At 36.3% G+C, this 15,470-nt stretch overlaps 1 protein-coding gene across 1 annotated transcript in view; it reads left to right on the top strand.

Moving 5' to 3' along the window:
- oxct1a (3-oxoacid CoA transferase 1a) overlaps positions 1 to 15,470 on the top strand; it is a 44,332-nt gene that overhangs the window by 7,614 nt on the left and 21,248 nt on the right. The window contains exons 8-12 of the mRNA XM_008418332.3: positions 11,224 to 11,331; positions 11,563 to 11,677; positions 13,558 to 13,652; positions 14,272 to 14,320; positions 15,326 to 15,398. Coding sequence (XP_008416554.2) covers positions 11,224 to 11,331; positions 11,563 to 11,677; positions 13,558 to 13,652; positions 14,272 to 14,320; positions 15,326 to 15,398 — 440 coding nt within the window. The remainder of the gene's footprint in view (positions 1 to 11,223; positions 11,332 to 11,562; positions 11,678 to 13,557; positions 13,653 to 14,271; positions 14,321 to 15,325; positions 15,399 to 15,470) is intronic.

Raw genomic sequence — 15,470 nt, 5'->3', positions numbered from 1 at the left:
ACAGGACATTTTTTCTTATCCGTTTCATAATTTCCCAAAGAAATTATGATACAAAGAAACACCTTCAATAGCTATTATCTAAAGTAGCACGCATAATAATAAAAGACTGTAATTTGTAGATGATTGAGTTTAATATTTAACTTTGACTATCATCTGCTTGAGTTTTTTTTTTTTTTTTTTTTTTTTTTTTTATGAATAAAAATGACCCAAAGGGTTTGTAGACCCAGTATGCATTGGGTTTCGCTTGGAGCTATTTTTTTCAGCTACATCCAGCTGCATTTCTAAGATTGTTTTGTAACAGTTCTTCTCACAAACTGTGGCGGATGGCAGGAATGTTGGTTGCAAAAATGGAAAGTGGATGGCATGAGTTGAAAAATATTTTAATCCCACAGTATTACAGGTTTTCAGGATTTACCTGACATATTCCAGTTAACAAGGTCTGAGGAAAAAATATGACGGCAAACAGCCTCTGCAAAGTTTTGTGGATGGAGAAATTATTTTTTTACTTTACATTAGGTGTTTGCCTTATTAGTGTGTAGAGGCACCATTGTGTTTAATGGATCTGTACTTGAACCAGTTACTGGTATCTGTTGCAAATGAACCATTATAATATATTCATTTGGAATCATTTGATTATTTTTATTTTATTTTTTTTATTATTCTGCATAATTTTAATTACCCTCTTAATTTCAAACACTGAGGTGTAACCCAGAGACACTGATTCTGATCACGTATGTACTCTGTGCTGCCCAAGTAAAATGTCACAGTTAAAGTGAATTTGACTTATTGCACCAAGCCTAATTTACTTTAACTGTATCACTTAAGAGTTCACTGAGACCTTTAAGTTATATGAATTGCAAATCGTACTTTATAGTGATTGAGTGGATTGAACTTTATTTAATTTTAGCCTCCTCTGCAGAGCGATTAGTGGGTTCCTGTCTTTGAAATGCATGCAGCAGATGTGCTACAAACGCATTAGTATATCTGTCTTTACATAATATAGTTCCTGCTCTTGTTATGCTTTGTAGATGGTTCGTGTATAAAGTTGAGTCTGGATGCTTTCTTTTTGAACACGCTAAATGTTTGTTTTATCTCAAAACGACACACACAAAAAGTTTGCTGTTCCTTTTTTTTTTTTTAAAGCATAAAAAACCTTAATGCAGGGAAATGATTTTCTTAATTTAACTCACCTTTGTGAAACCTGAGGGAATATAATGTTATTAGAAGACCTGGATTAACTTTTTGTTTTGTAAAATGAAAAGATGGCTTGTTCTAATGTCACTAAAGAGCAAAGTGAGCTGAAGGGCAGTGATGGACTGGACACAACTAAATTACAACCATGAACAAAATGGGTCCAATTTCATGTTATTACAACAGCCTCATGTTGGCTTTCAGCTCTACCGATTCTACATCTTATATATACTCCTTGGCATGAAATTTAGTTAAACTGTTATCTGAAATTATGGGCTAAACATAAATAATTACGGCTCTAACTGCTACCTAGAGAGATGGTTGCCTCTCGTTAAATTATAATTTTGTCAAAAAATTGGATTATTTAAGTAGTGCAGAAAGCTTAATGGGCATGTTGCATGGATTCATTACACAGTGATCATAAGTGTTGTATTTTTGTACTCTGCAACACAAATCAAACCTTTTTCCTTTTTTCTCCCCACTATCTAATACACATGCATATTCTTTGCTCTCCACATGAGAGAACAAGATGAAACCTGCTGTTTATATTAGTTTGTACAGGCATACAACCACGAAGCACTTGTTCAAGCTTACAGTACCTTTTTTATTGCGCCAGAGGTAACGTGAATGTTATCTGTGACAACTTCTTCATGATTAGAAAGTGATAGACACATGTTGCAATGCCATTAAAAAACCTTTTATCTCTGATAATGATGCAATTACTGTTGCTGAAAATAGATTTATCTCTAGGCTTTGAGCCAGGCTTAGTCATAAATTTAGTGATCCGTCGTCATTATTGACCTGCTGTCTGGGTGCACTTGTTAAATAACCACTAGACCTTGCTGATTTTTATGAAACTGACTTTTTTAACTTGCAACGCAGCTTCCAAGTACCTCATTAGTAAGGTCTTCTACAAACACGACGACCTTCTGTTTGGCCAAATCATAGGATGCTTTAGTTTGTTTGCAGCCAGGTAACCTCTTAATGTTTTAGGGACTAACCAGTTAACTGTTGCCAAGGGATAGTAAATTTCAGGCTATGGCAGATGGAGTCAGGACAAATAGGAAGTTGTAAAATAATAATTTTAACCCTAGGTTTGCTTCAGTGTTGGTAAATGGATTAATATATACATGCATATACACAGGAATTGGTCTTGACCAATAGAAGAGCCTTATGCTTCATCTAGTAAGATGATTGAAAACAAAACTGCAGAGTTTCTCCGAAGTAAATTAATGTCTTTTTCAATTAAACTATAAGAATTTGGAAAACTGTCGGGAAAATCAATTGTCACGGATGAAAATTTCTAGATCATCACCAGCTCCTGCCATGGTTGCTAGGCAACCAGATCTGCTGTTTGATTGTTCACAGTTCCATGGTATCCAGCTGCTCAGGTTTTCTCTTTTAATGCAGGTACAGCAAAGCACCCCAGTGCATTATGGGAGTCAGTGTAGTAAATCACAGTAGTTTTTGCCATAATTCAACAATTGGTAGTCAGGTAAATGTCACAGTTTAATAAATTTGTGTGCTCTGCAACCACTCATCCAAGAATTTATATCTTTGCGTATTTTGTTTGTGTAACTGGAGGAGAGCTCTGACTGGATATAAATGACCTGTATTCCGAGTGATTTATCAGCCTCCCACTGTACATTTGTGTGGAAACAAAAATAGCAGTTGTTCTTCGCACCTTAAGCCAGATTTTGTTTTTGTGCTTGAGGTTTGTTAAATGTTTTAAAATGGGCAAAATATTCATAAGAATAACTTCATGATTTGATTCATTTCTGCTGCCTCTAACTGGTAGCAAGTCACAGTTTTGTGTGATGCACAGGGCTGTTGTAAAAACCCATCACAACCACTATACCCAAAATTAAGTAAGACTTTGAGCTTCTTTTAGAAGCAAGCTAGCCCACACTTGTACTAATAAGAGCTATGATAAAAAGACTACAACTCTCAAAATCTGTTTGTCGGTCATAACTGTTGTGAAATATTTAAAAATTCCTCATTAAGGCTAGTAGTTGAAACCCAATATTAAAAAGAATGGGTTGAGGTTTCACACTGTACTTGTGTGAAAAATAAATAATTCAAGAGTTCTGTGCTTGACTGATAATGTTGCAGAAGATCTCCATAGTGTGGTATTGACTAAAATTCCTTTGTTGCTGTTGTACATTGGGAATGCACACCCTTTGAAGGTTTCAGGATTTCTTTTTGAAGTACTTTAACATGAAATGCTTTATGAGATCATTTATATATTGTCTATTTTGCAGAGGTAGGTTTAAAATGTTTACTAACACTTCCCAACTTAAAATACCTTTTCTAATGTATTGACTTATAAGATACAAAACTCACCACCCACTTTATAGGGCTACCTGGCTAGTGTCAGACTTTATTACCTACTACTATCAACATTCATCCTGCTGCCGATTTGTGGACAGAGAGAACCGTTTGAGAATTTGAGCTTTGTGACGTGGTTAAACATCCTGCAGGAAGTTGTCAATCAAATTGCCCTTCTTTTCCATTCTGATGTTCAGTTTGAATTGCAGACAGCTGTCGTCACCACAATTAGGTGCTTGGAGGCATTGAGTTGCTGCCATATGACTTACTTATTCACTTAATTTGTGGTTAATTTGCCAATTTGTATTACCAATTGGATGGGTATACTTAAAGTGGCTGCATGTGATGCACAGTTTTCATTGCAGATTAGTATTTAGTAATTTGAACTTTGTGTCTTTTGAATTTTGTTGGTTAGCTTCCTTCAGTTTTTGTTCCTGAAATATTAAGTCTTATCTTGAATCCCCACTGTAGTGTTTCAGTGGTACTGAATGTCTTGTTTGACCTATTGCTGGAATTTCAATTACAGTCAACAACCTGGGTGTTATTTACTACTGCCTATTTTGTCTCCTTGGATTTTCCTTGGAATTCCCTTCCCGTTGACTTTGTGGGCATAAAATGTGAAGTGCTCTCATTTTTACATAACCTTTAGTAAGGGCTCTTATGAGTGCTCTGTGTGATCACTGTGATCACTGTTTTAGTCACAGTAGCAACCCTTGTTGTATTATTGCCCAGAACACTGAACTGCCAGCTGGAACTTGGCCGATAGAACTGTAGTCACAATGAACTGTTGGAGTAGTGACCAATACATTCTCTTGTTTTTTTTGTTGTTTTTTTTCCCTGTTTTGACTTCATGCTGTTTAGTCAATCATTGTACAGTGCTGACATTAAGAATAGAGGGCATTTCCTCATATAGTTAGAACTGTCATTTGCTGCACAATATGTTACGAGCTTTATGGAGCTTGCTTTAAATGAGCATTTAAAACAAGCTCATATTATTCCATCAAAAACACTGTACTTAAAAAAGTGCCACTTTGTACTCAGAGATGCACCTCTCCAAAGAAAATTGTAGCAAATGCAGGACTTGATGATGTACAACAGCAGTTAAATCAAACGAGAGATGAGTATCAAAACACATTCATGCCCCATTCACTTGAAGTTTAAGTGCTTACTTGTCTTCATGTAAAAGTAGGAAGAAAGTGAATTGGTGTTCTGCTCAAGTATACTCATTTAGCTGTGAAATGATAATTTACTGAGGAAGCTCAATCATGGTAAATGTTTTGTTATTGTACCCCTGAAGGGAGGATTTATGGCTCTTTAAATACTTTTGTAATGCAGATTCAAGTTTGAGGAGAAGGGAGACACTAACACAAAGTCATGCCCATTCAAGTCTACAGAAAAGTTTTTATTCACATTTAATTTTTATTAAATGTAATTTTTTTTATTTAGGTAACATTCTTTGAATTCGAATTGCTTATAATTTGGCTTTGAATTCCAAGGAGAAAACAGCCAAACATCCAGAAGCCTTGAAGCCACAGAGTAACCTTCCTGGTCCAATATAATCATTCAATTTAAAACAGAAGTGGTAATTTTGAAATTCTGAGAAAATATCTGTTTTTAATAATATTCCTATCATTCCTTCTGCAATGTGGGTTCCTTGACATAAAGCATTTACCCTTCAGAGTGAGAGATTGGATTCAGACTGTAAAAAAAAAATCATGCAAGTCTCTTTTTTTTCCACAAATATAATTAAGTAAACAGTCTGTTGTTACAGTTTATGTTCTTTTTGAGGCATATCCTCTCTGCTTAAAGGATTCCTTAATAGGTTGTCATCTGAATTTGTCTTAGACAAAGTGGATATTATACTTTTTTTCCCCCCTATAGTTTCTTATAAGATATAAACTTATGTGATTGGTCTGTTCCCAGTGCGCAGGAATAAATATACGTCATTTGGAGAAATATATTTTTGCTTCTTGTGTTATCAGCGGTTGCCAATCGGCAGGCTAGCTTCTGTTTCCCAGGTGCTATTGAGGCAGTCGAGTTTCCACAGAGAGGAAACAGATTGCTCGCGATGCCTGTATTTTGGGTTAGAGGATGGAGTCTGCACTGATCCCAGAAAGTGACAACAGAGCATGGCCAAGTGCCCACACAATGGGGAGAGGATGGAAAGACTAAAAATACACACAGTAATGAGAGTGCGGTGTCGTATTCACTTTGTTTCCTGGAGCGATTTCTTCTCATCTTCTTGCTGTCCAGTTTTAGTATTTGTCCTTGTGAAACACTTTTAGACCAAATATGAATTCGAATAGCTTCACCATTGCTGCGTGAGGTACTTAATTTATAATTACCGGTGGTTTATACTGATATTTTAAAATTCTGAATTACTTAGTCTTATTTTATCCCGTTTTAAAAATATGTGAATATCTGAGCTCCAGTGTGCACCTTTGCAGCTTGTTAGCCATATTTGTGTGATTGTGTGTGCAGGCTGCAATGCATTTGTAGTTTTAGTGAACTGTGAAGTCTGACGTTCTTGTCATCTTGATGTTTTTAGGTTTGTCTGGGTGTTTTGTTAAAAGAACTCTGATAAATAAGACTCTAACAACAAAATAACCTTTTTCTATGTTCCATAGAACAATCTGCATATTGCTGAATCCACTAATGCTAAAGTGCTAAAGGCTTGGAGTTGTCAGATTTCCCAGACAAAAATATGAGTAATGCTGCCAAAGTTGTGGTCTACTTTGAAATCTCCAGAAATGCATCAAAAAGTGTACATTTAGCCCAGGTTTTTGAGTAATTTCAAAAGATTGCTGACTTTCAAATTAAAAGTTAATGACCTTAAATAGCATTCTACACAAGTATTGACATCTAAAACTAACAAATTCAACCTAATAGCTTGTTTCTTATAAATGCTACATTGACCATCATCTGTTGGATAAAAAGTAATTTCAGTCTGTCATCTTAAAACCAGATGTAAAATGTGTGCATTTGAGTACTCAAAAAGTCATGTTTCTAACACTACAACTAACATTGTTGAAATTGCTTGAATGAATAGAAATCAGTTTTCCAGATTGTGCATAATTCAGAACCCCCCCATCTGTTTGGCGTAATTGCAAAGACTGTTTCTTTTCATGGGCAATATTTATTTAATCAGTTAATGTCAGGCTGTTGTGGTAAGGTAATTTGGTTTAGTATAGAACGTGTCTGCTTCTCTTTTGTGACATTTGATAACGGAACAACATTGGTAATTTATTTGTAATTGTTTGTAAAACTGTAATTATGTTTATAACCAGGCAGAATCCTATTACAAAACACAATGTACCTCACTTTATTCTTTGACTAGGTGATTGGGAAATAATGTGACCTTTTATTCTGTTGCGCTCCTGTCAGCCAAATAAACAACATTCTTTTTGTACTTTCAGAAAAATTTAGGTTAATTTATAATTTTTTACGTCGTCTCTTTTGGATTGTATATATCGCGCTTATTATATGACCATAAGTATAAATGTTACACTCAAAATATTTGGGATGTTCATAACATGCATCATTCCTTAAAATTGCATTGGGAACACTTGTGTAGTAACACTTGGCTGCAGGATTTGGTAGGATTGTAAACAGATCCATGTGAGATTAACAAGATTTGACAAAGCTTGTGGGCTAAAAAAGCGCACCCTCTCAAAAGAAAGAGAAAAAAAACAAAAACCTTGCTGTGTCCCCAGAGGGCACTTTGATTCCCTGTGTCCCTCTGCCAGCTCACTTCATGCCTCGCTTTGCTCTCATTGATGTGAAAATCTGTCTACAAATACTGGAATATCAATCTCAATGCATGTGTCTATTTACTTACTTGACACACCTGCTCAATTGTATGCATGTGTGTGTGTTTTTTTTAATTTTATTTTAATGTTTTATCCTTCCTTGTCCGCTGAACCTCCTGTGCATTCGGGACACATCACATAGATGAAAGGAACTGAGGCTTTTTATCTGCGCGGCACATTTAAATTGTATGAGCTTCTTATTGTGCTGTGATTTAGCTTTGGAAGTCTAATTGAAAATGCTGCTAAATTTGAGGTCTGTTTGTTTGAGAGAGCGCAAAAAAAAGAAAAAAAAAACCTGTATGAAAAAATCCACTTCTGAAGTGTGGCTTTATTTGTTTGCTGCTTCTCATTGGACTCCCATGTGTTCACTGAAGAAATAAAGTGCCAGCTAAATGATTTTATCTTTGGCCTTGAAAGGTATGCAAACTGTTTGTTGTGATTCTAGTCTTAGTATTTTGCTACAGTTTCCGTCTTGATAAAAATGTTTCATGAATTCACTACTATCAAAAAAAACTCAGACTGAGCCCCCTGGGCAAAGATGAGTTAAATATGCTAGACTCCTGTTGCTGTGCTTCCGTCAGTCTCATTCTTTGTTATCCAGCATCAGAAGTTTACTACAAACCAACCTAAAGACCCATAAAAGGAGTCTAAAATCACTTTACAATCCTAAGTGGCCTTAGCTCCTCAGAGACCAAAGCCTTCGTATCCATGACGACACGAAGATGGGATCCACTCCTGGCCATTGACTCCTCTCAGTCAGCGCTGAGAACTGAGAGAGAGAAGCAGAGATAAGGAGAGATTCAATTCAATTTGCTCTGAACGGCTGCCCCTCATGTAGATGGAATAAGTAGGTTACACAGTGAGCTGCACAGGAAGCAAAGCACTGAAAAGTAGAAGTGAAGCAGAGAATTGTGTTGTTGTGGTTAAATTCTCTGTCAGTCACTAGAAACATGATTGCTTTTGTGCAGAGCTTTTTTTTCCCCTTTATATTACATTTTCAACATTTTTTTCCCCCTCATTAGAATCATTTCATAAGCCATGTGGGGAACACAGCAAATGTGGGAGAACGCTCTCAGGTCTGATGAGACAAAAAGGTAACTATTTGCGCTGCATGGGAAACGCTATTCCGGAAAAATAACAACATTGCACTTTATTGAACATGGTAGTGACAGCATCATGCTGTGGGGATGTGTTCTTGCAGGAGGGAAAGAAAGCTGGGGAAAATAGATGGAGCTAAATGCCGAACAATCCTGTGGAGAGAAGAAAACAGTTGGAGGCTGCAAAAGACTTGAGGCAACCTAAAACACACAGCCAGATTTAAAACATAATAGTTTAGATCAGACTGCATCATTTTACAATCTGCGTACCACATCTGGCCCTTTGAAGATGGCATTTTATTTATCAGTAGGAACCAGGCTCTAGCAGACTAGCATTGTAAACATGTCTAGTACCAAGGAAGATCAAGAGATGCATAACTGGTTGAGGCAGAGTCAGACTTTTTCTGAGGATGCACTGCTTAAATTTTGAAATATCAACCAAAACAGCCATTGAGATATGAAAGTTTGCTACTTTTAAGTTGTTTTTAATATCTCCATATCTATTTCTATCTCTGTGGATGTACATATGTGTGTGTATTTAAGTCTGTATATCAAGCATTTCTTTTGAACTAAATAGATCAATCTGTATATGCTTGCCATTTTTCTAGATCTTCAATTCAAAATCATCATGTTTATAACACTACCATTATAATTTTTGTATTTTTAGTCATTTCTTTGTGTTTACTTCTTTTTCTGTAGTTAAGATCCCCTTAGAATTGTTTATTTAATGCATTTAATGTTGTTTTTTTTCTCTTAGATTGCATTTCCAAAAGGTTTTAAAAACAATGTAACATTTTCTTTCCATTTCACAATTGTACAGCCGAACACTTAAAATCCGATTGAAATACAACTTTGGTTGTAACCTGACAAAATGTGAAAAATTCAAGGAGACGTTTGCAAGGCATTCGTTTCTTGAAAGAAACCCAGGAGTTTTTAAATGTTTTGAGCAGACGACTAATGGCAAACAAGATTAGTGGAGCCCACACATGCTGCACAGCTCCATTTTCACACCTGTTAGGGTGTAGGCTGCTGGGAGCCTGCTTTTTAGCACATCCTAATGTTACCTAAGGAGAGAAGAAGGCAGGTGTATTTCTTGTGGGATTTTTATACCAGTCATGTTGACCGAACGCTGTTTAAATCAATACCCATTTCCATCTCCGTCCTGTTAGTCAGACAGAAATAATCCCTTATGTACACTTCTCTGCTGGTGCTGCACACTTTCTTCAAAAAGGTGATGGATGCACTTGTCTGAGTCTAGAGTACAATGTGTTGTTCATTGTAGATTGTATAATTAATTTTTAATTCTGTGTTAAGTGAGAGTAATTGAAAGGTTTTATTTAAACTGTTTGTGTTTATTTTTTAACGGCTTATTTTTGCAGAAGGCGGTTGCGTTTAGTCTTGATACACCGATAGTTTTTCTCCTATGCACCTCCACTCTTCTCCTCCTCTGATCCCTGGATCAAGCTGTATATCCTGTGCTTGTTGCATCAGATGATCCTTTTCTTTGTTCATGTAGCCAAGCTGGATTTAGGTACACAGTCGGCTTTTACTGGCCTCTGTGGAGTTGCTAAACGAAAACCTAGAAAAGCCTAGACTCCTTGTTTAATGCTGGACATTTTTCAATGTGAAATTCACAATTTTAGCCAAAAATGGAGACTTGTAGGATGTCAGAAAACCAAATATATGATTTTGCACTAACTCTAAAAGTGTTGTGTTGACTTTTAGTTTGCCTTGCATAAGTATTCATACCCTTTGAACTTTTTTTTAGTTACTTTACAGTAACAAACCTCATTTTAACTGGTATTTTATGTGTTGAGCACAACTTTGTGTTGGTCTATTTGTAAAGTTGAAGTACAATGACGTGTGGTTTTCAGTTCTGAAAGTGTGGTTTATTTTTGTATTCTCCCACCTTTTTTTCTATGGTCTTGCCACAGATTTTCAATTTGGATTTGGGTTTGAACTTTGACGGATCCAAAAACCAAACCTTTTTGGCTTATCTACTTGTAGCTTCGACATAGTTGAACTTGGAAAGCAAAATCGCTGCTAGAAATGAAAATGGCGTATTGGTTAGCTAGAAGTCCATGACCTTTTTTAGCATTTGTGCAGTAAATATTGTGATGTTTGTGGGATTCCGCAATCGATAGCATTCGACAACTGCAACTGAAAATGCTGTTGATGGCTGACGCTCACTAACTGCGCTCATGTAAGTATACAGGGTCAATTACGCCACTTTTCATGCAGTGAAAAGTTCAAAATAGGAAGTAGAGTATACTGAATGGACTGAAAAATGTGACCTTTACAAGCCAAATTCCACAGAATTGTAATAAATTGCATTATATAAAACACATGCAATCAATTTTCAGTGTATTGTTTTATGTCAGTGTATTGACTTTTTTTTTTTTTTTTTTGAAAACCCATGTGTCAGATTTTTTCCACTTCACAATGGTGTGCAGCTTTGTTGAAAATGTAGGGGTGTCAATACTTTGGCGAGACACTGCAAGTAGCTCATTTAATTCCATGTTTGGTATTGGTAATGATCTATAAAACCTGAGAAATCAAAATGTCTGGAGATAACATTAACTTGATTGCTGCACACCAGCAAAAACTCAGCAGTTTTTTTTTTTCTTTTTCTTTTTATACCAGCCTAACTTTCTGAATTTCATAACCCGTTGGACAGGGGTTATTTTCTGGTACTGTAATTCCAACACTGCATGGTTTCTCTATCTGAACTTTCAATCTCAGGGATCGTGGGTCAATTTGGAGATGAAGCTGGTGCTCATTACTCTGTCTCTCTGCAGGTGGAGGAGGTGGTAGATGTTGGGACATTTGCTGCAGAGGACATACACATACCCAGTATCTTTGTCCACAGGATTGTTCAGGGAGCCAGCTATGAGAAAAGAATTGAGGTACAAAAATAAGACCCGTAGGAATTTACATAAATGGAAGGATCATTTGACAGTGGGATGTTGTTGCAGTGTCTATTATGGGCATTCTTTCACAGTAAGAGCATTATCGCAGGGTTTCATTGTGTAAAACCCACAGATTCCATGTTTTATTCTTGTGTCATTGCGCTTCCTCTGAAATAGACTCCCAAGATGCCGTCTTGCTGTTTCTCATCTATTTCTGTGTGCTTCTAGAAACGCACTGTGAGAAAAGGCCAAGAAGAAAAGCCCAAACCAAAGAAGGATTCAGACATTGTTCGGGAAAGGATCATTCGCAGGGCAGCACTGGAGTTTGAAGATGGCATGTATGGTATCCTTTGACGTCCTTTTGGTTGTAGGCTGTGTGCTTTCGTAATAGTAGACTGAAGCAGACAATGTATGTCTTGTATATGTAGTCACATTAATAAAAATATGATTGAAAAGTTTAAAACTCAGTTGACTAAAAGAATTATTAAAATTAACTACACACAAACTGTTTTCAAGCCTTTCCTTAAGTTAACTAGAATGATTTTTAATTTATATCTAATGACAACACAAGATTTCAGACTAGAATATTACATCAGACCAATGCAAAAACAATTTTAATATAGACATTTGGGCTTAATGAAAGTATACTTAATACATGTTTTAAAGGATATTTTCAAAAGATACTTTTAATCTGAGAAATGAGCCTTATCAGAATACATATTCTTTATTAAAAATAACTATCTTCACACTGGTTGTGATAAGTCAAGATTTTTTTTAAACTATTCTGGTATAATAATAGACATGCAGCCTGGGCGTTTGGTAGAGATGCTAGAAAGTGTTTTTATCATCACAAACCAGTAATGATGCTACCTATGGAGTTTTTTTTTTTTTTTAATAAACTTTACTTGGACCTGAACTGGAAGGGTGTGGCTAGGTAAGCAATCCAACTGGGTTTGGTGTAAAACTAAGGCTGGAAGAGAACCCTCCCCACACCATCACAGATCCTCTGCTGTGGGCATAAAGTACTTTTCCACATTTTCTTATGTGAAACGCCAACCAATCCTGATCGAATCTTGTTTGTTCCATCAAAAAATAAAAGTTGGTGCGTATTTAGTATTTTTAGCAGGGTTATGATGGGAAAACATCAAGTCAAATTGGCAGTAAATTAATTCCATTTTTTTATAGCCTTATGAGTCCAGACCTAAATCCTATTTAAAAATCTGTGAGGTGTGCTGCAGACAAGAGAGAATTGGAGAGGAACCAGAACTAGAACCTTGAATCTAGAGAGGTGGGGGAAAAGGGAACAATCATAGATCTTGCTCTCGCTGTATGCTGCAATTATGTAAAATTTCATATTAGAAGACTAAGTGCTACCCTGTTTGCAAAGACGGACCATATTGGTTTTGACAGCAGGGGTACCAATAATTGTCCCTTATGGTGCAATGAGTGACTGACCCAACCCTCCGATCCTGTTCATTAACATCCCTAACCCATGATTAGGACGGAAGAAGCCTTTTGAAAAAGAAGTGAAACATCTTCAGGAAACGGAAGCAATTTTTGATTATCTCCCTACTGAAAAAATTACAAAAATGTTTTTACATGTTCATGCCATTACAAAAAGAGGTATTTTGCAAATCATTGCCAGGAACTCTATCAAACACAAATAGCTTTGTAATAAATACTTGTATGGTATTTGATTTCATTATTTTCTAAGTTCTGTTAAGCACAGAAAAGATTTCTGACAAATATTTGTATTTCAACACTTTACTCTTTTGCCCGTCATTTAAAAATATTTCCTGCCGTTCTTTCTGGTATGCTTCCTTCCTTTGTCCCTTCACTTCTTCTTCTCCTTGTCCTTTGTTCCCTTATTTTCTTTTTCTTTTATTCCTTTCTACAGTCATCCTTCTTGCACCCCTCTAGTCTTTTGTCCAACCCCCTGTCCATCTCTTCCTTGCCACCTTTGATCATTCTTATTTCCAGCTGCTTGTTTTTGAACATTACATGTTTAAATCCTGCCTGTTGCAGAAATATTTCCCAAAAATAAACTTTCAAATTGGATATTTTAAGTGAGTTCAAGTGACTGAAAACTCTGAAAAGTTGAATCTGGAAACGTATTTTGACTTAAATGTGTAGGAGCCCAGCCCACTTTCTGTAAATGTATCATGTTTGACTTTTGTCTCATGAATATACATCATGCATTTTTCGTAACTTAAAGAAAAACAGCCAACCTTGGTATTGGTATCCCCATGCTGGCCAGCAACTTCATCAAACCAGACATCACTGTACACCTCCAGAGTGAAAACGGACTCTTGGGACTGGTAAGAGTTTTCCTCGCTGCATTCAAAGACATCGAGTTGAAAGAATGGTCAATTTCACAGAGGTGAGGGCTTTAAAGCAAAACTATGCTTGGAGTCTACGGGAAGATAAATGGTCAGACGTTAAACTTTATCTTTGCTAGTTCAGTCCCTAATTTGAGATGTGCAAGGTTCATTATACAATGGATTGTGGCAGTTTGACACTTTTTCCTTCCATTTTTTGGTAGTCATTATTTGCTGACTGAGTCTTTTAACAAAGGCTCCTGAAGCTGCTGTGGAATGACTTTTCAATTGGTTGTGTTTGCAGAAGTATGTGGGTGCCTACTGCCTATGCAGGTTTTTTATTTTTTTATTTTTTCAAAGCTTCCTTTAATTAAAAGCCCCGGTTTTTCAAGAGGTATCCTTCTCACCTTTCTTCTACACCTTTCACTTTTTTGGTGAAAGAATTGCTCCCTTTGTTGTACACAGTGGGAAAAAAATCAATATCTTATCTAATTTAGAGATGTGATTGTATCTGTCTCTGTCTTGAAAGATCATGGCTGGCCAGGATGAGTGACGTGTGTGAGTGGATGTATGCGTGTGCTCCTGTGTGCACACTCATGTTTCATTTCTTTTTGGATAGGGGCCCTACCCCACTGAGAATGAAGTGGATGCAGACCTTATTAATGCTGGTAAGGTTTATTGATCAATGCCTTAAAAAATACATTTATATTTGAGGGGGAAAAAAAGAAAGTAGACAATACAAGATTTTGGATAAAGAAGTGTTTGGGGTTTATACACAATCGTATACATGCCTCTCCATTGCTTAATTAATTCTGACACTCAAGAGTTGGCTTTTCTTTTTCTCCCTCATGCTTTTTTTAAGACCTTGCAAAAGAATTCACACATATTTCACATTTTAGAACCTAAACGGGAATAATATAAACTATGCATAATTGTCATCTTATATGCTATATAATACAGGATTTTATGTGTTTGACCAACCCAAAGTAGAATATTATTGTGATTGTTGTCTGGAAGCGAAATGATGCACCGTTTCTTTTCTTTTTTTACAAATTACAATCTAAAATGTTTGCCATGCATATATTTCAGCTCCTTTTTATTCTGAAACCCCACAACATAATAATCCTACTTCCTTCCGAAGTTATATAAATAGTGGTTTTTCACCTTCCAATAGGACCATGACCCAAATCACACATCTAGACTCACAATGAAATATTTTATATCAAAGCATATATATGTATGTAGTCCAGATCTAAATCCAATTCAGAATTTTGGCGAGACTTGAACATGTGTGAATCTTCTGTCCATCCATTTTGACAAAGCGTGAGCTCTTCACATCAGCGGTTACCACAATAAGATGGTTGTTCAAAGAATTGATTCTGGGTTCTGAAAACATTTGCAAGCCAGGCTTTTCAAAATATTAGCTGTGCAGATTTTGAAAGCTCATTTTCTTTCTCCTGCACAATTACGCCGCATAAAGTTCACATAAGGCCACTGTCACAAATGCAAACATGATTTTTGCAGGACGCTGTATGTATTAGCATCTTTTTAAATCTTGATTCAAAAATTGACCACCTATATTTTAATTAAATATTGCTTTTGCAAATGCCATGTGCTGTTAAGTCTATTGCTGTAATGTATTAACCCTTGCACTTTGTGTCCCTATTCTGCAGGGAAGGAGACTGTCACTGTACTCCCGGGGGCTGCCTATTTTTCCAGTGATGAGTCATTTGCCATGATCCGAGGGTAAGACCGTGACAAACGAGCTTTGAAAACTTTATTTGCAGAATGAAAGTTGGTTATGGATGACATTTAAAT

This window comes from Poecilia reticulata, chromosome 9, assembly GCF_904066995.2.
Source record: "Poecilia reticulata chromosome 9, P_reticulata-male-v2, whole genome shotgun sequence".
NCBI classification, from domain to species: domain Eukaryota; kingdom Metazoa; phylum Chordata; class Actinopteri; order Cyprinodontiformes; family Poeciliidae; genus Poecilia; species Poecilia reticulata.
Note: the sequence above shows the minus strand (reverse complement) of the source record. Positions and strands in the feature narration are given on the sequence as shown.